Source organism: Heptranchias perlo, unplaced genomic scaffold, assembly GCF_035084215.1.
Source record: "Heptranchias perlo isolate sHepPer1 unplaced genomic scaffold, sHepPer1.hap1 HAP1_SCAFFOLD_64, whole genome shotgun sequence".
Lineage (NCBI taxonomy): Eukaryota > Metazoa > Chordata > Chondrichthyes > Hexanchiformes > Hexanchidae > Heptranchias > Heptranchias perlo.
In genome coordinates, this window is record NW_027139666.1 from 2963254 (window position 1) to 2989061 (window position 25808).

Genomic DNA, 25808 nt, shown 5'->3' on the forward strand with positions numbered 1-25808 from the left:
AGTCAACACTTATGGAATTGATGCTGTACATTTCAGCATGAGCTTGAAGTGATTTTTGGACTGATATGTAATGTGTAGTTCAGTCTGTACGAATGGAATTGACACTCTAGCTTTCAGTCAGACACTGAGAGAGATTTTTGGACTGGTTTGTAATGTGTGGCTTAGTCCACACTAATAGGATTCATACTGTATATTTCAGTACGACACTGCATGCGAATTTTGGACTGTATATAATGTGTAGCTCAGTCTGCACGAATGGAATTGATACTGTATCTTTCAGTCTGATGCTGCGGAATATATTTAGACTGGTGTGTAATGTGTAACTCATTCTGAACTAATAGGATTGATACTGCATCATTCGGCATGACCCTGAATCTGTTTTTTGAACTGGTATATAATGTGTAGCTCAGTCTGCTGTAATGGAATTCATACTGTGCCTTTCAGTTTGACCCTGAATGTGATTTTTGACTGGTATATAATGTGTAGCTCAGTCTGCACTAATGGGATGATACTGCATCTTTCAGTCTCTTACTGTGAGAGATTTTTGTATTGGTATGTAATGTGTACGTCAGTCTGTACTAATCAAATCAATACTATATCTTTCAGTTTTATACTGTATGAGAATTTTAGACTGGTATCTAACGTGTACCTCAATCTGCAGTAAAGGAATTAAAACTGTACATTTCATTCTGACACCATGAGGTTTTTGAACATATATGTGAGTCAAATATGGGTAACATCTGAATTGGTATCTAATTTGTATCTCAAGGTGCACTATTGGCATGAATACTGCACCTTTAAACTCAAAATGTGTGTGAATTGAGGGCTGGTATTTAATTTTAATCTTGGAGTACACTATTGTTATTCACTCTGTATCTATCAATCAGTACCATTTGTCAGTTCTATCTGGTATTTAATTTGTAGCTAAGGCTGAAATAATGTGAGAATTGAAACAGTGCCTTTCAATCTGAAACTGGGTGTGATTTTGGACTGGGAATTATTTATTTGCCAGTCAGCGGTACTGAGTCATTGTGAAATAGAAATTCCGTCTGTCTCTCCTGCTCTGTTTGACTGTTGGATTGGGATCAGCGTGGTATTGACCATTTCTGCTATCTGAGAATGTGGAACTGATGACCTGTCTGTGTCTCTATGCTCTGAGTGTTAATGTACATACTGTGTGTGAGAAGGAGCTGGCTGCACTGACTGCTCCTTGTGCCTCGGGTGGAGTAAACATCACACTGATTCTGGGTCCTTCAACGAATTGACTGATGGGAAAAAAACTGTCTCTTGTAACTCAAGAACAGGTGAGGTAGAAAAAACCAAAAGTGATCAATTGAATCTCTTTGTTAATAATCATTGTAATATCCACAAAGGAAAAACAGCGATACAAACAGTGTCAGTGTCTGATTCCACTGCAGTACTGCAGCACTCAGCTTCTGCACACCAGGTGTGTTGGGCAATTTTAAAATTTAGTGACATCCAGACACAACCCAACCCCTGCACTGATCCATGAATGGGTCTACCCGATTGGGCAGGGACCTTTGTACACATCAGATTTCTACTCCCCTTTCTCATGGGACTAACCGTTCAACCGAAACAAAACAGCCGCTGTTTAAAATGTGACCTTCACACTTCTCACCTGATGCCTGCAATTGATGCTCTTTGTATAACACCCCATATCCTTACTGTCCGGCTCTGTTTACTGTTCAATAACAAACACTAAAGGTTAATGGGCAGGTTTAAAAAATCAGATTTAGTACCTGCCACCAATCACAAACACGCTCACACTGCACATTGTCCGGTTTCAGCAATTTGTTCCGAACTGTTGCAGTTCTGCTTTCGGCCAGTAGATGTCCCCAAACCCCGGGACATTGAAGTTTGCAGATGAGAGAGGGACAGAAGATAAACTCATTCTTCACATTATATTGCACGAGTGGCATTTAGAAAAAACTGGCAATGGAGACGAGCTGCAAGTACATTTTTTTTGGACCAAAAACTACTTGTAATGCTGTGTTAAATTCTTGTAATCGATTTCGGGCGTATAGTCAATATTGAGGAAGACTGGGACAAAATAAACTTGCAGAACGGCCGTGTAAATGGCCATTGAATTTCAATATAGAAAGGTGTGAGGTGGTGCATTTCGCTGGGGGAATAAGGAGGCCACATACTGCATGAAAAATAAGAGTCTAAATGGGGTAGAGGTGCAATGTAAATCATCCTGAGAAATCAGCGAGAAATACTTCGCAATGTAAAGTGAAATATAATGGGGTAAATTCACAACTATCGAATGAGTGAAACAAAAACTTTATTATGAATCAATTGTCTTCATTTTTCACCGTCAAAGAGTGCAAAAATACGAGAGTAAAAGTTGCAGACCGAAACTTCCATCACATTGCACATTATCCTGTTTCTGCAACCACGACAGTTCATGTGAATTTGTTCCCTCGTTACAGTTCTCGCTTACGGCCAGTAGATGTCAGTCTCTAGCACTGTACATGAGAGTGGGGTTGATTCTGTCATTGTCAGTCTCTGGTGCTGTGCATGAGTTTGGGATTCATTCAGTATCTGTAAATCTCTGGTACTGAGTGTGAGCATGGGGTATGTTCTGCATCTTTCAGTCTCAGGTACTATATATAAGTGATGGATTCATTCTGTATCTTTCAGTCTCTGGTACTTTATGTGAGTGTGGGATTAATTCTGTATCTGTCATTTTCTGGTGCTGTATGTGAGTGTGGGATTCATTCTGTATCTGCCATTCTCTCCTACTTTATCTCAGTGAGGGATTCATTCTGTCATTCAGTCTCTGAGACAATGTGCAAGTCTGGATTCATTCTGTGTTCTTATTTCAGTTTACAGTATCGTATTTGAAACTGTATCTTTAATGCTTTAAATTATATATAGTTCTTCGTCGATTATTTACGTTGTTAATATGGATACATTTTTCGATTTTCTTTATTCAAACAATGTGTGAGAGTTTTGGAGTAGTATTATATCTTAATCTCTGAACTGTATTTTGAATGATAATGTACCTTTCAATCTGTTCCCGGTGAAATTATTGGACTGGTATGTAATGAGTAGCTCAGTCTGCAATAATGGGATTAATTCTGTATCTGAGTCTAACACGACATGTGATTTTTGGACACGATATCTAATATGTAGCTCATCCTGCACTAAACGAATTGATACTGTATCTAGCAGTCTTATACTGTGTGAAGTTTTTGGACTGGTGAGTAACATGTAGTTCAGTCTGTGCTAATGGAATTGATATTGTATCTTTGAGTCTGATAAGGTATGAGATTCTTGGATTGCTATATAATGTGTGGCTCAGTCTGCACTAATGAAATCGATACTGTACCTTTCAGTCTAACATTGTATGAGATTGTTGGACTGTTATATAATGTTTAGTTCAGGCGGTGCAAGAAGAATTTAAACTATATCTTTCAGTCTGATCATTGATGTGATTTTTGGACTCGTATGTAATGTGTAGCTCAGTCTGCACCAATGGTATTGATAATATTTATATCTGTATAATACTGAGTATTTACCAATATATCTAATATGTAGCTCAGTCTGCACTAATGGAATTTATACTTTATCTTTAAATCTGATACTATGAGATCTTTGGACTGGTCTGTAAAGTGTAACTCAGTCAGCAGTAATGTGACTGTGACATTCATTCTGTATCCGTCAGTCTCTGGTTCTTTTTGTGTGAGAGATTCATTCTGTATCTGTCAGTCCCTGGTACTGTGCGTGAGTGAGATTCATTCTGTTCCGGATACTGTATGTGATTGTAGGTTTCATAATATATCTGTCATTCTCTGGTACTGAGTGTGAGCATGGGGAATATTCTGCATCTCTCAGTCTCAGGGGTATTATATATAAGTGATGGATTCATTCTGTATCTGTCAGTCTCTAGTGCTGTCTGTGTGTGTGGGATTCATTCTGTATCTGCCATTCTCTGCTACTTTATCTCAGTGTGGGATTCATTCTGTAATTCAGTCTCTGAGACAATGTGCAAGTCTGGATTCATTCGGTGTCCTTATTTCAGTTTACAGTATCGTTTTTGAAACTGTAGATTTAATAGTTTAAATTATATACAGTTCTTCATCGAGTATTTAATTTGTTAATATGGATACACTTTTCAATTTTCTTTAATCAAACTATGTGTGTGAGTTTTGGAGTAGTATTACATCTTAATCTATGAACTTTATTGTGAATGATAATGTACCTTTCTATCTGTTCCCTGTGAAATTATTGGACTGGTATGTAATGTTTAGTTTAGTCTGCAATAATGGGATTAATTCTGTATCTCAGTCTAAACTGTATGAGATTTTTGGACTGGTGTGTAACATGTAGCTCAGTCTGTGCTAATGGAATTGATATTGTATCTTTGAGTCTGATAAGGTATGAGATTCTTGGACTGCTATATAATGTGTGGCTCAGTCTGCACTCATGAAATCGATACTACATCTTTTAGTCTAATATTTTATGGGATTTCCAGTCTGGTATGTAATGTACAGCTCAGGCAGTGCTAATAGAATTGAAACTCTATTTTCCAGTCGAATCATTTATGTGTTTTTTGGACTCGTATGTAATGTGTAGTTCAGTCTGTACCAATGGTATTGATACTGTTTATTTCAGTATAATACTCCATGAGTATTTACCAATATATCTAATATGTAGCTCAGTCTGCGCTAATAGAATTGATACTGCACCTTTAAAACTGACACTATGAGATTTTTGGACTGGTATGTAATGTGTCACTAAGCCAGCATTGATGGAATTGATGAGGTATCTTTCGATCTGCGACTGTGAGATTTTTGCTCTGGTACGTAATGTGTAACTCAGCCTGCACTAATGTAGGTGACTGTGAGATTCACTTTGTATCTCTCAGTCTCTGGTACTGACTGTGAGTGTGGGATTCATGCTGTAACTGTCACTCTCTGGTACTCTATTTGACTGTGGGATTCATTCTGTATATACATTCTCTAGTACTGTGTGTGGGTGTTGAATTATTTCCATATATGCAGTTTCTCATAATGTATGTTGGTGTGAGATTCATACTGTATCTGTCAGTCTCTGGTACTGTGTGTGAGTGTGGGATTCATTCTGTATCTGTCAGTCTCAGGTACTGTGTGTGAGTGTGAGATTAATTCTGTATCTGCCAATCTCAGGTACTGCGTGTGAGTGTGGCATTCATTCTGTATCTCTCAGTCTCTGGTACTGTGTGTGAGTGTGGGATTCATTCTGTATCTGTCAGTCTCTGGTGCTGTGTGTGAGATTCATTCTGTATCTGCCAATCTCAGGTACTGTGTGTGAGTGTGGGATTCATTCTGTATCTGTCAGTCTCTGGTACTGTGTGTGAGTGTGGGATTTATTCTGTATCTGCCAAACTCAGGTACTGCGTGTGAGTGTGGGATTCATTCTGTATCTGTCAGTCTCTGGTGCTGTGTGTGAGTGTGAGATTCATTCTGTACTCTGTCAGACTCTGGTACTGTACGTGAGTGTGGCCTTCATTCTGTATCTGCCAATCTCAGGTACTGTGTTTGAGTTTGGGATTTATTTTGTATCTCTCATTCTCCAGTGCTTTATGAGAGTGTGGGATGGTTTTGCTATCTGTCAGTCCTTGGTACTGTATTTCAGTGTGGGATACATTCTGTATCTGACATCTCTAGTACCATACTTGAGTGTTGGATTCACTCTGTGTCTGGCAAACTCTAGTACTGTATGTGAGTGTGGGATTCATTCTGTGTTTGTGTGTCTCTGTACTGTATCTGAGTGTGAGATTCATTCTGTATCTGTATATAATTATTCTCTCAGATTACATTATGGTGTTCAATACTGTCGCTTTACTATCTTAATGTTTCAACAGTTTTTCCCAGTATTTAATTGGTAAACATGGATACACTTTAGGATTTGATGCTGGAGGTTTTAATCAGAAGATTTGTGTTTTTTGGACTAGTATCATATCAGTATCTCTGTGAGTACTATTGTGAATGATAATATTTCTTTCAAACTGAAATGGTGACATTTTTGAATTGCTATATATTGTGTCGATCAGCCTGCAGTAAAGGAATTGATACTGTCTCTTTAAATCTCATGCTATGAGTATATTATAAACTGGTATCTAATTTGTTTCTCAGGTTACACTGTCACAGCATTTCTCAATCTGATATTGTACATGATTTTTGGACTTGCAATTTGTATTCGAATGGTACACTATTCGAATGGATACTGCATGTATTAAACTCACGTGTGGGTGTGAGACTTCTTGTCTGGTATTCAATTGGAATCTCGGGGTATCTGGTTTTTAATTCATGGCGAATGCTGCACTTCTTGGAAATTGACAATCTGATCGTGTGACTTTGGACTGGGATTTTTGTATCTACCTGTCAGCGGGACTGAGTTCGGGTGCAATGGAACAGCGTCTGCCTCACCTGCTCTGTTTGACTGTTGGTTTGAAAATGTGTCTCTGGAACTTGGGATCAGTGTGGGACTGACTACTTCTGCTGTCTGAGACTGTGGAACTGATGACCTGTCTGTGTCTCTGTGAGTGATAATATACATACTGTGTGTGAGAAGGAGTTGGCTGCACTGTTCCTTTGTCTCGGGGGGAGGAAACTTCACATTCATTCTGGATCCTTCTCGGATTTGCCTGTAGAAAGAAAATTATCTCTTGTTACTCAATAACAGGTGTGGTAGAAAATACAAAAGTGATCAGTTTAAAACCTCTGTTAATAATTATTTTGTGCTTCGACAAATGAAAACCAGTGATACAGTGTCAGTGTCTGACTCGACTGCAGTACTGCAGCACTCAGCTTCAGCATACCAGGTGTGTTAGGCTGTTTTAGAACAATTTAGTGACATCCAGACAAAATGCAACCCCTGCACTGATCCATGAGTGGGACTACCGGATGGGGCAGGGACCTTTGTACAGGTCGGGTTTCAAATCCCCTCTCCCATGGGACTAACCGTTCAACTGAAAGCAAACAGCCGCTGTTAGAAATGTGTCCTTCACACTTGTCACCTGGTGCTTTCAATAGATGCTCTTTGTATAACTCCCCACATCCTGACTGTCCGGCTCTGTTTCCACTCTTCACTGTCCAATAACAATAAACAGGGTGAGACTGGAACTAAACCAGGACCATTCACTACTGGTTTGGGGAGAGAAAGCAGCAATGATTTTAAATAGCAGGTTCTTCCCATTCTCTCTCCCTTCCCCTGGACACACCCTGTACACACACAGCCCGAGAATGAACTCTCCCTTCCCCCTCTCACTCCATGTTCCGGGACCAGTTCCTGATCCACTCCGCCTCTTACAAACAGCCCCCGGACTCCCCCTGACCTTCCCCCGGATTCAATGCCGATCTCTGAGCCCATCTGCGGACACGGTCCCGAAGCGATGAGCTGCTGTAACGAGGCTGCTCTTTGCTCCCTTCCCCCGGGGGCCGTGATCTCTCCATTCCCGGCTGTTTTAAACCATCTTCTTCCGCTCACTGAGGGAATGGCGCCCACAGGCCGAGCTGGGGGAGGGGAGCGCGCATGCGCTCTTCTGCTCACCAACAATCAGCGCTGGGGGCGGGGCTGAGTCACGCATGCGCAGATATCTGGTTTAATTCCCAATACAAAAATCGATGGAAACTTTCCCCAATTGGAATTTTTCAGAGTCTGAGCAAATCCGAGAAGGATCCAGAATGAATGTGAAGTTTCCTCCCCCCGAGACAAAGGAACAGTGCAGCCAACTCCTTCTCACACACAGTATGTATATTATCACTCTCAGAAAGGTCAGAGGGAATGGGGTCCACAGGCAGTGCAGGAACAGGCACCAGAATGGAAACAGATGGGATTCCACCAGTGCCTAACGCTGGAATCCAGACTGACTTTACAATCTCTCACTATTAAACTCGATGTTTCCATCCCTGCTGTTTCTCTCGGTATCTTTTGATGGTAAACGGCCTTTCATAGATAAAATGGGCGGCTGTGAAATGAGCCAATGGGTTCTGTTCATTGTTGGCTCCCTGACTGATAAAGCAACGCGTGACTCCGAAACTGGAGGGACGATTTCTCAAACCAATCCTGGAGAAACAGCGGAGCAAAGTGGGAGTCCGTATGTTTGCTGCGACCGTGTGGGATTAACATCTGACAGCAACAGTCCCAGATTATTTCAATCGGAATGAAACTCTCGGTCACTGAGAGAAATACTGAATGGGCCTGAGCTGCAAGATTACAAAGGGTGAAACATGCAAGAGAGGGTTAAATGTGTGACACTGTCCCTGAGAATGGGATTAATAATGTGTCTGTCTCTGAAATAATTTTAGTGAGAGATGAGACTGCATCTTCTGTCACTCCACCTTGGAATATCAATTGGAATGGAATATTTTTTCCAATTTGTTACTGGGTGAATGCTGGACATTACAGGTCAGTTTCTCTCTCTCTCTTTTGCACAGCATATGAATGTGGGATACTGTTACTGAGCGTGAAACGGACATACTGATAGGAAGTGTGAGACTGATACATTGTCTGTGTGTGTGTCTCTGTCTGTCTGTTTATCTGTCGGTCTGTCTTTCTCTCTCTCCAGCGCTGTAAATGAAAGCGAAATACTGTTACTGAGCTTAATATCGACACCCTGGTGGAAGGTAAAGACTGATTCAGTGTTTGTGAACAGACCTCCGGTGCTGTTGGTGAGATAGTCACTGTCCCTTCTATTATGTATGAGCCGGATTGACGGTGCATTTATCAGTCTCCAGTCCAGTAAGGAAAGGTGGGGAGAAACAGCCTGGAACGGCCTGACACTGGACTGCCTGTTAGTGTTGAATTTATTCTGTAACGAGCCGTCTCTGGGTGTTGAGAATGGGACGGATAGGACACCAGTTACTATTGTCTGTCAGTCAGTTTAGGAGGAGAGAGAAACACAGAGAGACTGGAAGAGCCCAGAGCGGATAATTTGTATTATCGTCTTAACCAAACATATTTCTGTGTACGAACAGTATAATATTTTAAAACCAGATGTGAATTATCACACCAACAGCTGTGATTGTCTCCTGCCACTGAATCTGCGGACCAGACACTGTGAGGAGCGCCGGCCTCAGAGTGTTTAACAGTTACTGAGCTGGGAAACTACAACTAACACCCGAGAATCTGCAGCACAGGCCGAGCGGGGAGGAAAGCCTGTCCCGGGAATTGTCAATCTGGCGACCAGTTTGTCCTGTGAATGTGAAGATGTGAACATTGTGTCAGAGAGAGTGTGTTAAAGGGGCGGGCGGGGTAGATTAATGTCACTGTGTTTGTGTGGCCGGTCACATCGCCGTATTTCCGGGTCGCTTTTCAGTAAAATTTAAAAAAATCCCTTTCAAAGGATCGCCCTCCTCCCCTGCCGAGCTCCGAAGTGAAAAATTAAGGTAAGGTTTGAGTTCAATTCAAGATTTCAGACGAAAAACGGAGATCCTGTCAGCGATCGGGTGAGAGAGCGCGATCAGTGCAGCAATGAAACGGGTTTAAATCGAAACTGGTGCTTTCAATTCCGGTGAAAGTTTTTCGACAGCAAACATTCCGGTGTGAGATATAGGAAGGGGCTAGTCTGGGACTCTGGAGTGCCCGCTTTTAATTGGAATCGGGAAGTTTAAGAGGAGAGAGAAACACAGAGAGGCTGGAGGGGCCGGGAGCTGACAGCAGGATGTCTCCGCCCCGTCCGCTCTGTGCCTTTAAGTTGCTCTGTGCCGCCGCCTCTCGTTTCATTTCTGACCCAGCTCTGACTGTCAGAGAGATTTTCTCCAGAGTCCCGGACATGACAGACACTGCAGCCGCCGAAACGGCTCCTCCTGCCGTCGCCGCCGCTCGAACCAATGCTCCGAATAAGAAGAAGGCGGTTCCCCGACCCACCGGTCCCCCGTTGGGCGAACAGATCCTCAAGATTGTGGCGGATTGCAAGGATCGCAAGGGGATATCCCTGGCCGCGATAAAGAAGGTTCTGGCTGCCAAAGGCCTCGATGTGGAGAAGCAGCGGTCCCAGATTAAATTAAGTATCAAGAGAAATGTGGAAAAAGGCTCCCTGGTGCAGATAAAGGGCACGGGCGCCTCGGGCTCCTTCAGAGTCGCTAAGAAGGAAACTCAGGCAAAAGTGGGAAAGAAGGTGAAGAAACAAGTGACCAAGAAATCTCCCGGAAAGAAACCAGCGACCAAAAAAACAGCCGTCAAGAAATTAACGGCCAAGAAACCGGCCGCCAAGAAATCAGCGGTCAAGAAACCTGTTGCCAAGAAATCAACCACGAAAAAGGCGGTGAAATCACCAATTAAGAAGAAAGCGGCGGCTAAGAAGCCCAAGACCCCCAAGCCGGTGAAGGCGAAGAAGGTAGAAAAAGCGAGGGCCAAGCCCAAGCCGAAGTCAGCAAAGCCCAAGAAAGCAGCGGGCAAAAAGAAGTAAAAAATCAAGTGCAACTTGTGAACATCTGAACCCAACGGCTCTTCTCAGAGCCACCCACGTCTCTCAGAAAAGAGCTGACCCCGGAATCAGATGATTCCTGTCCCGGGGCCGGGCTCAGATTTCAGATGGAAATCATTGAAAATAAACCCAGGGTCCTGGTGACTCGCTGACATTCGCCACCCCCGCCCCAACCCCACTGTCTGGAATAAAATAGAGAGAACACAAGATTAAGGCTCTTCCAAGAGCCACCCACCGCCTCACAGCGAGATCACTAACCTGGGACTGGGGGGAGGAAAGATCTCGGGGTGGGGAAGCAGTTTCCGATCTGTCCGGGCCGGGCCTCACTGTAACCGGCGCGTGTTCCGCTCCAATCCCAGTTTATTTTTTCTCACAGATTCAGGGCGAGAGTCCGTGAGAGGGTAAAACTGGCGGAGATCCGCCGCTATCACAATTCAAACCCCAACACATGAGATTCTTCAAATCAACTGGAATAAAGTGTTTGTAAACTGCTGAACCCGTCTGGGAGGGGATGTGTGGGGAGATAGAATCCGGTCTGAGTCTGAAATGGAAGGAAGCGGGTTGACTTGTTATAGAAGGGACTGTATTTAGGCAAAAATATTACTGACTGTTAATTGTAACGGGGATTATTTAAAAGCTCCGGGTTTCTGGGAATCCTTGAATATGAAGCCCGAGTCTGTAAGGGTTTGTGCGGAGCGCTGTGTTTCGGTTCTATTATCGATAAACGGTTTGAAATCGGCGGGTGGAGAAAGCTGGAGGTGGAGCTTGAAGGTCAGAGGCGGCTCTCGGGTCTGTGCGTCACTCTGACTGTCTCCTCCCCTCTCTGTTTAATATCTCATGATGTGGAGATGCCGGTGATGGACTGGGGTTGACAATTGTAAACAATTTTACAACACCAAGTTATAGTCCAGCAATTTTATTTTAAATTCACAAGCTTTCGGAGATTTTCTCCTTCCTCAGGCAAATGTTTCAAGATCTCCTTGAAGCCTACGCATTTATACATATTGAACAATAATACATGGTGTTTACAGACTGCCCCTGCAACTGCCCGTTGCCAATATCTCACTCTATCTCCTCCCCTCTCCGTTTAATATCTCACTCTGTCTCCTCCCCTCCCTCGCTCATCCTGTGGAAGTTTCAGTCAGGTCGGGACAAGCTGCATAAAAATGGAACCAGCATAAATTCGCTGTTCATTCAACGGCGATTTTAGTGAAGAATCATCATGTCTGGCAGAGGTAAAGGAGGCAAAGGACTGGGCAAAGGCGGAGCCAAGAGGCACCGGAAAGTGCTTCGTGATAACATCCAGGGGATCACCAAACCAGCCATCCGCCGCCTGGCTCGCCGTGGCGGTGTCAAGCGGATCTCGGGTCTGATCCACGAGGAAACCCGCGGGGTGCTGAAGGTTTTCCTGGAGAATGTGATCAGGGACGCGGTCACCTACACTGAACACGCAAAGCGCAAGCCGGTCACTGCCATGGATGTGGTGTACGCTCTGAAACGGCAGGGCCGCACTCTCTATGGATTCGGCGGCTGAACAACTCGACCCTTTCAAACCGAACACAAAACAAAGGCTCTTCTAAGAGCCACCCACAGCCTCACAGAGAGAGCACTGACCTGGGAACGGGGAGAGGAAAGATCTCGGGGTGAGGAATCAGTTTCCGATATTTATTTAGTATGGGGAGATTCCCCAACACTCGGTACAGGGAGATCAGAAACAACGGCCGGGGTTCTCGGCCATCCCGAGAGAAGGAGCGGAATTCCCGGTTTCACGGTATAAATGAACAGGCGGTGATACAGAGTCTTTCCCCAGACATTACCTTCTCCGCTCAGAGTAAAATCCCTCCTCACTCCCTCTCCCCCTGTGTCCTCTCTGCTCGATGTTTATTTCCTGCCCTCATTCAGTTATCAGTTCGATGTGAAGTTTCTATGTGAGGTCCGGTTCACCGGGCCGGAACTGGCGGGATTTTTGAAATTGAAGCTGACTTTGTCCCGTTACGGAAAGCAATGACCGGGACTTTATTACCACCGGTTTCCAGACAGATCAGAGAATGAACCGGAATGTGAAACAGCCTGAGATTTGAGCTGACGAGTGGGAATTAATGGAGATTATAAAGAGAGAGATTCTTAAATTGCTGGAGGGAAATGAAATTTTCTTGAAACTGTTATTTGATGCTCTGAAATTGGCGGGCTTTTTGACATTGATGATTAATTTCAGCTCAGCCAATTGGGGTCCAATACCTCCCGCCGTTTCGGTCTGACTGTGAGAGCTCGGTTCAAAGCCGCCAATCACAGGCCCGGAGCTGTCCCTCCCTGACAGGGTGTGGGACTTTATCCAATCACAGGCCAGGGGCGGATTCCCTTGGACCATTTAAAAGGTGGCCCCAGAGCGCATTCGGTCTCAAGTCGATGTGCCTCGGGTTGTGTTGAGATCTGTTCAGAAAATGGCCAGGACCAAGCAGACAGCGCGTAAATCGACCGGCGGGAAAGCTCCTCGCAAACAGTTGGCTACCAAAGCGGCCAGGAAGAGCGCTCCAGCCACGGGCGGAGTGAAGAAGCCTCATCGCTACCGACCCGGCACTGTGGCTCTGAGGGAGATCCGCCGCTACCAGAAATCCACCGAACTGCTGATCCGCAAACTGCCCTTCCAGCGCCTGGTGCGAGAGATCGCTCAGGATTTCAAGACAGACCTGCGCTTCCAGAGCTCGGCCGTCATGGCCCTGCAGGAGGCCAGCGAGGCTTACCTGGTGGGGCTGTTTGAGGACACCAACCTGTGCGCCATCCACGCCAAGCGAGTCACCATCATGCCCAAAGACATCCAGCTGGCCCGCCGCATCCGCGGGGAGCGCGCCTAAACCCGACCCGGCTTCAGCACCAAGTGCAACAAAGGCTCTTTTCAGAGCCACCAAATCGGCGATGGAAAGAGCTGTGATCTCCTGGGTTGAAATGGTGGTACAGTGCAGATAAAAAAAATAATTAAACGGGAAATTCATGAATGGAGGTAGCGGATGTCAAGCTGCGCACGACTAGCATTTATAAACTGTCCATATCATAGCCCGTTATAACACGGGAGAGAGTTAGGAGTGGAGCTGATCTGTGAAGTTCTGGGCAGGTACAGTAGCAGTGTTAAATATACACAAACAGACAAGGGTGACAATTCCAGACTAACCGACATCAGGTATTTGAAAACGACACAGTTTAATTTCCACACATCACACCCAGGATTGGAGGGAGGTGAATTCCACTCACTGCGCAGACTGAGTCCCATCATCACATCCAGTGACACATTTGGACAGTCAAATTACTGGCAAATAGGTACGGAAAGGGCTGAATTCGATCCTACTTTTTCACATCAGGTATCTGCACCCCCAGTGTCAATCTAACTCGGACATATATACAGGGAGAGGATCGTGCAGCGTCCAAAGCACAAGAGATGCAAGTTCTCATTTCCGATATAGTGTCAGCTTGGCTCTGTTGGAAATACTTTGATCTCTAAAGAATCAGTCTCGGATCAAATGCAGTTTGTCTATTATCCCTCTCCAGCTGTAGTGACAGAGGCTGTTTCACTGTAACTCGCAATAATAGATCCAAAGTGTTTTCTTTCAGCGCTCGAATCGGAAGCAGTGTGAAACTTAGTGTCACATTCACTGCGGTACTCGTCAGACTGACAGGGACAGAATAAATCTCTCACTCACATCTAGTAACAGACAAATTTCATTCACTGATTCAGCAATCGCTGACACAATGATCAACACATCCGTCACCTTCTGGGTAATGGAAGTCAGACCGAGTAAGTGTTGTGGGAGAATGAGACTGCAAATAACACTTAAAATAATGGCTCGAACACAATAGAGTGCGTCTTGTTGCCGATGATCAAATACACCCGTTATCTCTCTAGCCCACCCGCCCAGTTTAATGAACTGATTATTTGTCTCATTTTCCATACAATCTGTATATTTCAACCTATTGGAGGTTGGCGACATCTACTGTCCGGAAGCGAGTACTGCAACAGATCGTTTGTATTTAACAAGACATCGTTCGTTTGGAACTAACGGGAGGCAGTTTGATCCAGATGTGAAACAGATTGTTTATTATTAAATTGATTTCTGACTCCCTTCATACAGTAACCAGCCCTTTCATAGATAAAGTGGGTGGCTCTGAAAAGAGCCTTTGTGTTATCAGATTAATTCTTGGTCGCTTTACTTGCTCTTGGAGCTCACAGTGCTGGTTTTCTTCGGCAGCAGCACGGCCTGGATATTAGGCAGCACCCCGCCCTGAGCGATGGTCACCCGCCCCAGCAGCTTGTTGAGCTCCTCGTCGTTGCGGATGGCCAGCTGCAGGTGTCTGGGGATGATGCGGGTCTTCTTGTTGTCGCGGGCAGCGTTGCCGGCCAGCTCGAGGATTTCAGCCGTCAGATACTCGAGCACAGCAGCCAGATAGACCGGGGCTCCGGCACCCACACGTTCAGCGTAGTTCCCCTTTCGCAGGAGCCTGTGAACACGGCCCACAGGGAACTGCAGTCCGGCCCGCGATGAGCGAGACTTGGCCTTGGCCCGAGCTTTACCGGGCCAAGGCCGGTTTTTCCTCTTCCAGACATTTCCACAATCTCACAAACACTTTCACAAAGAATGAAGAATGACGGCTGTATTTGCCCTTCTCAAAGACTGAAAGATCATCTGATTGGTTGTTCTCTAATACACCTTATTTTCATATTTCATTAACCAATCAGATACCTGAGAAACAGAAGAGGGCGGGATTTATCGGCTTCAACGGTTGGACCAGGAATTTTATGAATTTCAAAAAAACCGCAAATTTCAGTCTTGTAAAGGACCGGATTTGGATCAATGTCGCCCCGAGCACAAGATTTTAAACCCGTTCTTTTTACCTTGTCTTATTCAGCGCTACACGTCACCAATCGCTGGAGCTATTTTAAAACCTGCTTTAAATTATGGCTTATTCCATCATCGCTTTCAAACAGTATCGGACTGGACTAAATCCCCATTCACAGCATTCCGTGAAGGGACACATTTCAATTTAATCTTTCTAAAAGTGACACGTTATAGATTGGTCCCTTCTCACAGAGCCGGGTGTGCTTCTGTGAAAAGAGGGACCCGGACGGAGTTCTCATTCTGCCCCTACTCCGCTGTTTTACTGCAAGGGGTGTGGTTGCTGTTAATATGGGGATTTTCACATCAGTTGGTAAACATTTCGGAGACTGAATTCAAAGAGATAATAGCACTGCTAAGGTGGTCATTCAGGGTGTGTTCGTGGCCGGAATAATAACGCTTTTAGAACAAAGCGAATGGGAAGGAGCGGATCATAAACTCGCGTTCAGTTCATGTGTCAGAAATTTCAATGGCGTAGTTACAGTATCAGTATTGGATTGGAACAATATCGCGGTATTAAAAAGATACTAAGAAAATATATAAGAAATGCAGCACTTTCAGAGAGGTTGTGGGTGGCTCTTAAAAGAGCCGTTGTTTTTTTTTTCAGTACATTGTGGAGTTTTACTTGGAGCTGGTGTACTTGGTCACCGCCTTTGTCCCTTCCGACACAGCGTGCTTGGCCAGTTCCCCGGGCAGCAGCAGGCGCACGGCGGTCTGGATCTCCCGGGAGCTGATGGTCGCCCGCTTGTTGTAATGGGCCAGGCGGGAAGCCTCACCCGCGATGCGCTCGAAAATATCGTTCACAAAGGAGTTCATGATGCTCATGGCCTTGGAGGAGATGCCGGTGTCGGGGTGAACCTGCTTCATCACTTTGTAGACGTAGATGGAGTAACTCTCCTTCCTCGACTTTCTCCGCTTCTTGCCGCCCTTGGCTGGTGCTTTGCTCAAGGTTTTCTTGGCGCCCTTCTTGGGAGCTGCTTTCTTGTCCTCAGGCATTTTCAAACTCAATTTCAGAAACAGAAATGACCCAAATCCGCTCCAAGTTCGGCTTAAATAGGCAGCCCCACAGCCCTATGGTAATGAGGGATGGGGAAGGCAATGATCATGATTGGGTCACTGGGAATGATGTAACAATAATTATTCACTGTAACTCTCTGATTGGATACCTGAAGAAACCAATCGGATTTCATACCTGCCACCAATCACACTGCACATTGTCCGGTTTCAGCAATTTGTTCCGAACTGTTGCAATTCTGCGTTCGGCCAGTAGATGTCCCCAAACCCCGGGACATTGAAGTTTGCAGATGAGAGAGGGACAGAATATGAACTCATTCTTCACATTATATTGCACGAGTGAGATTTGGAAAAACTTGGAATGGAGATGAGATGCAAGCACATTTTTTTTAGACCATACGTTAGTTGTAATGCTGTGTTAAATTATTGTAATTGATTTCGGGACTATAGTCAATACTGAGGAAGACTGCGACAAAATCAGCTTGCAGAACGGTCGTGTCAATGTGCATTGAATTTAAATATAGAAAGTTGTGATCTGATTAATTTTGTTAGGGGGAATAAGGAGGCCACATACTGCTTGGGAAATACGAGACTAAATGGGGTAGAGGAGCAATGTAAATCGTGTCCTGAGAAATCAGAGAGAAATACTGTGCAACGTAAGTGCAAAAATAAGGGGGTAAATTCACAACTATCGAATGAGTAAAACAAAAACTTTATTATGAATTAATTGTCTTCATTTTCCAATAAGAAAACGTGCAAAAATATGAGAGTAGAAATTGCAGACTGAAACTTTTTTTCACATTGCACATTGTCCTGTCACTGTCACCACGACAGATAATGTGAATTTGTTCCGCTCTTTTACAGTTCTCGCCTACGTCCAGTAGAGGCCAGTCTCTAGTACTCTGTATGAGAGCGGGATTTAATCTGTATCTGTCAATCTCTGATACTCTGTGAGTGTGGGATTCATTCTGCATCTGTCATTCTCTGGTACTGTGTGTGAGTGTGAGATTCATTTTGTATCTGTCAGTCTCTGTGAGTGTGAGATTCTTTTTGTATCTGTCAGTCTCTGGTCCTGAGTGTGGGTGTGGGATTCATTCTGTATCTCTCAGTCTCTGTCACTACATATGAGCTTGGGATCATTCTGTATCTGCCAGTCTCTGGCACTGTATTTGAGAGTGGGATTAATTCTGTATCTGCCAGTCTCAGGTACTGTGTGTAAGTGTGGAATTAACTCTGTAACTGTCAGTCTCTGGTCCTGTCTGTGAGTGTGGGATTCATTCTGTATCTGCCATTATATGCTAATTTATCTCAGTGTGGCATTCATTCTGTAATTCAATCCCTGAGTCAAAGTGCAAATCTGGATTCATTCTGTATTCTTATTTCAGTTCCCACTATTTTACTTCAAACTGCAGCCTTAATAATTTAAAGTATAAGCAGTTTTTCGTCAAGTATTTAATTTGTAACCATGGATATATTTTTCGATTTTCTTCAATCAAACAACGTGTGTGAGTTTTGGACTTTTGTTACATCTTAATCTCTGAACGATATTGTGAATGATAATGTACCTTTTAATATGTTCATTGTGAAATTATTGGACTGGTGTGTAATATGTAGCTCAGATCTGCAATAATGTCTGTGTGTGAGTGTGGGATTCATTGTGTTCCTGTCAGTTTCTGGTACTGTGTATGAGTGTGGGATTTATTCTGTATCTGTCAGTTTCTGGTACTGTGTGTGAGTGTTGGATTCATTCTGCATCTGTCAGTCTCTGGTACTGTGTATGAGTGTGGAATTCATTCTGCATCTGTCAGTCTCTGGTACTGTGTGTGAGTGTGGGATTAATTCTGTATCTGTCAGTCTCTGTTACTGTACGTGGGTGTGGGATTCATTCTGTATCTGTATGTGGGTGTGGGATTCATTCTGTATCTATCAGTCTCTGGTACTGTGTGTGAGTGTGGGAATCACCCTGTATCTGTCAGTCTCTGGTACTGTGTGTGAGTGTGGGAATCACCCTGTATCTGTCAGTCTCTGGTACTGTGTGTGAGTGTGGGAATCATCCTGTATCTGTCAGTCTCTGGTACTGTGTATGAGTGTGGGAATCATCCTGTATCTGTCAGTCTCTGGTAATGTGTATGAGTGTGGGATTCATTCTGTATCTGTCAGTCTCTGGTAATGTACGTGGGATTGGGATTCATTCTGTATCTATCAGTCTCTGTTACTGTACGTGGGTGTGGGATTCATTCTGTATCTGTATGTGGGTGTGGGATTCATTCTGTATCTATCAGTCTCTGGTATTGTGTGCGAATGAGGGTTTCATTCTGTTCCCGTCAGTCTCAGCTGCTATATGTGAGGGAGTCATTCATTCTGCATCCATCAATTTCTGGTACTGTATGTGAGTGATATAAATTTTGTCTCTTTCAGTCTGTGCTACAGTGTGTGAGTGCAGGAATCATTCGGTATCTGTCATTCACTGTTAGGTTGTGTGAGTGCTGATTTCACTCTGTGTGTCAGTCTCTGGCCCTCCATCTGAGTGTGAGATTCATTCTTTATCTATATGTAATTTGTATCTTCGTTTACAGTATGTTGTTCAAAACTCTATTTGTAATACCTCAATGTATCAATATTTTTCCCAGTGTTTCAATGGTTGATAATGATACATTTTAAAATGTAATGTTGTTGGTTATAATCAGAGAATGTGGACCTTTTTGGACTTCTATTAAATCTGTATTGTGAATTAGTTTATCTTCCAAAATGATATGGTGACTTTTTTGACCTTGTATATAATGTGTAGGTCAGTCTGCATGAAAGGAATACTGTGTATTTCAGTCTGAATTGGTATCAGTTTTTTGTAGTGGTTTATAATGTGTAGATCAGTCTGCACTAATGGAATTGATACTGTATCTTTCAATCTGACACTATGAGATTTTTGGACTGATATGTAATGTGTAACTCAGACTGCATAAATGTGTGTGACTGTGAGATTCATTCCGTATCTGTCAGTCCCCAGTACTGTGTGTGAGTGTGGGATTCATTCTGTATCTGTCAGTCCCTAGTACTGTCTGTGAGTATGAGATTCATTCTGTATCTGTCAGGCTCTGGTATTGTGGGAGTGTGTGATTCATTCTATATTTGTTAGTCCCTTGTACTGTGTGTGAATGTAGGATTCATTCGGTATTTGTCAGTCACTGTTATATTGTGTGAGTGCTGGTTTCATTCTGTGTGTCAGTCTCTGGCCCTCTATCTGAATATGTGATTCATTCTTTATCTGTATGTAATTAGTCTCTCCGTTTTCAGTATGGTGTTCAAAACTGTATCTTTAATACCTCAATTTGTGCATATTTTCCCCAGTGTTTAATTGGTTGATAATGAAATGCTGTAGAATATAATCAGAGAATGTGGGCACTTTTCGGACTACTATTAAATCTGTATCGATGTGAACACAATTGTGCATTAGTTTATCTTCCAAACTGATATGTTGACATTTTTGAACTTATATATGACGTGCAGCTCAGTCTGCATCAATGGAATACTGTATATTTCAGAGTGAATTTGCATCAGTTTTTTGTAGTGGTTTATAACGTGCAGATCAGTCTGCAATAATGTAATTGATACTGTATCTTTCAATCTGATACTTCTTTAACTGGTAAGTAATGTTACTCAGCCTGCACTAATGTGTGATTCATTTTGTATCTCTCAGTCTCTGGAACAGTGTGTCAGTGTGGGATTCATTCTGTATCTGTCATCTCTGGTACCATATGTGAGTGTAGGATTCACTCTGTGTCTGTCAGTCTCTAGTATTGTATGTGAGTTTGGGATTCCTTCTGCATCTGTCAGTCTCTGGTACTGTACCTGAGTGTGAGATTCATTCTGTATCTGTATGTAATTATTCTCTAAGATTGCATTATGGCGTTCAAAATTGTACCTTTAATATCTTCATGTTTAGATCTTATTTCTCATTAACTGGTATATATGGGTCCTCTGTAGGATTTGACGCTGTAGGTTTTAATCACATAATTTGTCTGCTTTTTGAGCTACTATTAAATCTGTATCTCTGTGAGTACTGTTGTGAATGATAATGTATCTTTCAAATTGATTTCGTGACACTTTTCAAATGGTGTATAATGTGTAGCTCAGTCTGTACTAATAGAATTGATACTGTATCTATAAATCTCATACTATGAGTGTATTATAAACTGATATCTAATTTGTTTCTCAGGTTACACTCTCACAGCATTTCTCAATCTGATACTGTACATGAGTTTTGGACACGTATGCAATTTGTATCACATGATACATGCAATATCCATTCGAACAGTGTATTAAACTCACGTGAGTGTGTGAGTTCTGGGCAATTATTCAATTGGAATCTCAGGGTAAATTATTGGGTTTCATTCTGTCCCTTTCAATCGAGTACCATGTGTGATTTCGATCTGGTATTTAATTCGTAGCTTATGTTGCCCTATTGTGAGATTGACACAGTGCCTTTCAATCTGATAGTGTGATATTGGACTGGGATTTCTGTATCTACCTGTCAGCGGGACTCAGCTCGGGGGAAATGGAACAGCGTCTGCCTCACCTGCTTTGTTTGAATGTTGGATTGAAAATGGAACTTGGGATCAGTGTGGGATTGACTGCTTCTACTGTCTGAGACTGTGGAACTGATGACCTGTCTGTGCCTCTGTGTCTCTGTGCGCTGTGTGTGATAATGTACTTACTGTGTGGGAGAAGGAGTTGGCTGCACTGTTCCTTGTGCCTCGAGTGGAGGAAACATAACACTGATTCTGGGTCCATCAAGGATTTGCCTGCAGGAAGAAATTTATCTCTTGTAACTCAAGAACCAGTGAGGTAGAAAATATAAAAGTGTTCGAATTAATATCTTTGTTAATGATTATTTTGATTATCCACAAAACCAGCAATACAAACAGTGTCAGTATCTGACTCCACTGCAGTACTGCAGCACTCAGCTTCTGCACACCACGTGTGGTGGGCTGTTTTACAACAATTTAGTGAGATCCAGACACAACACAACTGATCGATAAATGGGACTACGCGATGGGGCAGGGTCCTTTGTGCAGGTCAGGTTTCTAATCCCCTCTCCCATGGGACTAACCGTTCAACCGAAACAAAACGACCGCGGTTTAAAATGTGTCCTTCACACTTCTCACCTGGTGCCTTCAATAGATGCTCTTTGTTTAACTCCCCACATCCTTACTGTCCTGCTCTGTTCCACTCTTCACTTTACAATAACAATTAACAGGGTGAGACTGGACCTAAACCAGGAACATTACCTACTGGTCTGGGGAGAGAAAGCAGCAATGATTTTAAAGAGCAGGTTCTTCCCATTCTGTCTCCCTTCCCCTGGACACACCCTGTACACACATAGCCCGAGAATGACCTCTCCCTTCCCCCTCTCACTCCATGTTCCGGGACCAGTTCCTGATCCACTCCGCCTCTTACAAACAGCCCACGGACTCCCCCTGCCCTTCACCCGGACTCAATGCCGATCTCTGAGCCCATCTGCGGACACGGTCCCGAAGCGATGAGCTGCTGTAACGAGGCTGCTCTTTGCTCCCTTCCCCCGGGGGCCGTGATCTCTCCATTCCCGGCTGTTTTAAACAATCTTCTTCCGCTCACTGAGGGAATGGCGCCCACAGGCCGAGCTGGGGGAGGGGAGCGCGCATGCGCTCTTCTGCTCACCAACAACCAGCGCTGGGGGCGGGGTTGAGTCACGCATGCGCGGATATCTGGTTGAATTCCCAATACAAAAATCGATGGAAACTTTCCCCAATTGGAATTTTTCAGAGTCTGAGCAAAGGAAGTGGGGCTGGGGGAAAGGTCAGAGGGAATGGGGTCCACAGGCAGTGCAGGAACAGGCACCAGAATGGAAAACAGATGGGATTCCACCAGTGACTAACGCCGAAATCCAGACTGACTTTACAATCTCTCACTATGAAACTAGATGTTTCCATCCCTGCTGTTTCTCTCGGTATCTTTTGATGGTCCATAATCTTTCATAGATAAAGTGGGACGTTTTGAAATGAACCAATGGATTCTGTTCATTCTTGGCCCCTTCTCCCATTACGTAAGGTGTGACTCCGAAACTGGATGCAGGATTTCTCAAACCAATCCTGGAGAAAAATGGGAGGAAAGTTGGAGTCCGTGTACTTGCTGGGAGCGTGTTGGATTAATATCTGACAGCAACAGTCCCATATTAATAGAATCAGAGTGAAACTCTCGGTCACTGAGAGTAAGAGCGAACGGCCTTGATCTGCAAAACCGAATGTAGTACAACAGGCAAGAGAGGGTTAAATTCGGCCCACATTGTTTTTGTCACTCTCTGCACTGTCCCTGAGTGTGGGATTAATAGTGTGTCCGTCTCTGGTATATCAGTGAGAGACAAGACTGCATCTTCTGTCTCTACAACGGGAGTTTCTGGATAAAACGCAACTTTACAAGTCAGTCTGGAACTGATACTGTTGCACGGTGCCTCTCCGCTCGCTCTGTCACAGTATCTGTCTGCCTTTCTCTCTCACTCACCGGTGCTGTATATGAAGGTTGGATACTGCTATTAACCGTGATATGAACATACTGATAGGAAGTGTAAGACTGACAGTGTGTGTCTCGCTTTCTCTCTCGAGTGCTGATTTTGAATGTGGAATACTGTCTGAGATAAAACAGAGAGAATGGGGTGTCCGGGCCTCACCGTAACTGGGGATGTGTTCGGCTCCAGTCCCAGTTCATGGTCATAACCTTTTCACCGATTCAGGGTGAGAATCTCTGTGAGACGGTAAAACTGGCGGAGAAAATCCGCTTCACAATTCAAACCCCAACACATGAGATTCTACAAATCAGCTGGAATAAGATTTATGTAAACTGCTGAATGAGAGTGGATTTTCCGCTTTGGCGGTGGAGTAAGTCGGCGATAACGGATCGGGCCCCCATTGTTCACTACGCCTGATTTTACTATCCATTGACACCAATGAGTTCACTGAAGTAACTGATATCAATCCAATACTTCAAATAAATTTGGAAATAACAGACAGGAATTATATTTTATCCAACAAATGCTTTTTGAGAAATAATGCAAGATGTGATTCTAACATGAAATGGTTTGCTGTTATTAGTCGGGAAATAATATGATTTCAATATTAAATGTTTAATCCTGTAATGAATAAAATCAAATGCTCCATTTCGGTTGATGATTATTTCCCATCACACACACTGCCTGGTGGGATGGACTGAGGGTGAGCTGTCAGGGTCAGACAGCGTCCTGTTCATTGGGACATTTGTTTTGACCAGAACAGAATAATAATGGACCAACACCCGGACCGTTACTAACTGGTAAAATATTAATGTAATTTCAAACTCCAGTGGGGAGTTCCGGAGATCGTTTCCTCTCTGAGCTGCTGTGCAGCAATGTTTACTCACTGCAGGGAGTTTAATGGGACTTGAGGCTGGGCCTGGTTACAGAGATCGATAAGGAAACCTCCTGATACATTTCTGAGACGATCAGGGGGCGGGAGATTTCACACGGCCGCAGCAGGCCAAGGGAAAGCTCTCCTGCTCCTCCTTGCCCCACAAAATATATGTTAAAAAGAAACTTCTCAGTGTTCTGGACCACTCAATGCCCATCGAAAGGGCGGCTCCTCCACCCATTTTTAGCCAGCATTAAATGGTTTCCCGTGTACGTCATAATACTCTGATTTACATATTACACGTGGCCTGACCGGAAACAGGTGGGTGTTGCTCCGGCCGCTCTTCTCAGGACATGACCCACGATGGTGGAGGCAGGAACGCCAGTGTTAAAGGGGCGGTAATGACCTGACACCATTTACAAGCCTCGACCACCCTATTTCCGCCAGGCGAGGATACTTAAAATCGGCCACACCTTTCCTGACCTACGCCCTAGAATGAATCTTCGAAGCCCACAAGCTGGTCCATTTTCTCAAATTGCATCGGTTCATAACACGTGGAGGGAAATTTTCAGCATCGCTGGGGACTGAACTGGTAGAGCCGATCACCCGCCCCTTACAGAACCGACCCGATTTTAATTCTTGCTCCGTCAGTTTACCTCCCAAGATGTGAAGGTGAAATTACCCCCTACGTCTCTGACCCCAAGGTTCGACAGGTGTGTGAAAGACATCAGACAGTGTTTGCCAAACACTAACATGAATGTGGGCGAATGGATCCGTGTATTCGGGTAGAAGCTGATAACCCCCTCCACGGAGACTGGACCCCTATACCGTGGTGTCGAAGAGGAGTTCATCCCCAACAGCTCGGTAACACAGGTCGCTGTCCTCTATGGGCAGTTGTCCAAGATGCACAACGAGACAGATATCAACAGCTGCTGGAAGACCATCAATTCGGTCAAGGAGGCCCTTTGTTCCCCCGAAACTTGCTGGTCTTCCTGCCGAGGGAACTGTCCGCGGCCAAGTGTTGGCCACTGGCACAATCCAAGGTCCAGTATTTCATGCTGAGGTGCACACTGAAGCGAGGTGCGGCCTACACAAAGGCTTTATTGGGAAAGGCAAACGTGTAAGGCTATCCCACCTTGTATTGTACAGCATGTGTTAGAAGATATTTACTGTGTTTTGACTTGTAATAATGGAATCGTATGATGTGTATTGTATTTGTTTTGAATTGTAATTGTAATATTTACATTGAACTGTGTGTATTCATGAATTTTATGAAATAAAGTATATTTTGAAATATTAAATAAAGTTCCAGTCTCACTATTTCTCTTCTTATTGGACACTGAAGAGTGGAAACCGACCCGAATCGTAAAGATGTTGGAAGTTATACAAATATCATTTATTGCAGGCATCAGGTGAGAAATAGGGAGTGTTTTCTTAAGGGTGAGAAACTGGGGACTGTGGAGGAGCAGAGGGGTTTGGGTGTCCAGGTACACCAATCAATAAAATTAAGTGCACAAGTGTAAAAAATGAATGAAATATCCCAATTTCTAGGCTGTCATATCCCAAGGTAGCGCTATCAGGTACTTAGCCAACTCTGTGGAATTTGCTGATACAATCAGGCCCCATTGCCTCCCTTGCTGGTCCATTCCATACATCCAGCGCACTCTGCATTAAAAAATATAGATTCAAGCATTCTGCTCATCCTGTGCCCCAGGTAGAGAAGACTGAGAGAGGCAGGAGGACCCAGACCATTAGCCTTATGTGACTTTGGACATTTCTGTTTTTAATTCAGATTATTGAATTTGCAATTTATCCACTTTTTTGTACATTTCTATTTTTATTTTTTGAACAAATTCTCCAAACCCTGTGCGCAGTGAGTGCTGACTCCGGGCCCTTTGATTGACAGCCCTCACCTCCGCCCGCCTTCGTCCTGGGCCGACTCCTCCTATCACGTGACACGCGGCACCGTCTCTCACCTTTGCGCGCTGACATCGCGATGAGCACATGCATCTCCGGCCCGAGGGGCGCCGCGCATGCGCCGCACGGTCCCTATGCCGCGTT

At 44.1% G+C, this 25808-nt stretch overlaps 2 protein-coding genes and 1 pseudogene across 2 annotated transcripts; 1 reads left to right on the forward strand and 2 right to left on the reverse strand.

The window, feature by feature from the left end:
- Positions 1-9754: 9754 nt before the first annotated feature.
- LOC137318023 (histone H1-like) lies at positions 9755-10567 on the forward strand. The gene has a single exon (XM_067981008.1). The coding sequence runs from the start codon at positions 9785-9787 to the stop codon at positions 10418-10420; it is 636 nt and encodes a 211-aa protein (XP_067837109.1). The 5' UTR covers positions 9755-9784; the 3' UTR covers positions 10421-10567.
- Positions 10568-14619: 4052 nt separating this feature from the next.
- On the reverse strand, positions 14620-15032 carry LOC137317993 (histone H2A.J-like; annotated as a pseudogene).
- Positions 15033-15557: 525 nt separating this feature from the next.
- Positions 15558-16348, reverse strand: LOC137318025 (histone H2B 1/2-like). Its single transcript, XM_067981010.1, has one exon. The coding sequence runs from the start codon at positions 16315-16317 to the stop codon at positions 15943-15945; it is 375 nt and encodes a 124-aa protein (XP_067837111.1). The 5' UTR covers positions 16318-16348; the 3' UTR covers positions 15558-15942.
- Between the last annotated feature and the right edge of the window lie 9460 nt (positions 16349-25808).

Coding starts and splice junctions, on each gene's coding strand:
- LOC137318023 (XM_067981008.1), top strand. CDS start 9,785: ATGACAGACACTGCAGCCGCCGAAACGGCTCCTCCTGCCGTCGCCGCC.
- LOC137318025 (XM_067981010.1), bottom strand. CDS start 16,317: ATGCCTGAGGACAAGAAAGCAGCTCCCAAGAAGGGCGCCAAGAAAACC.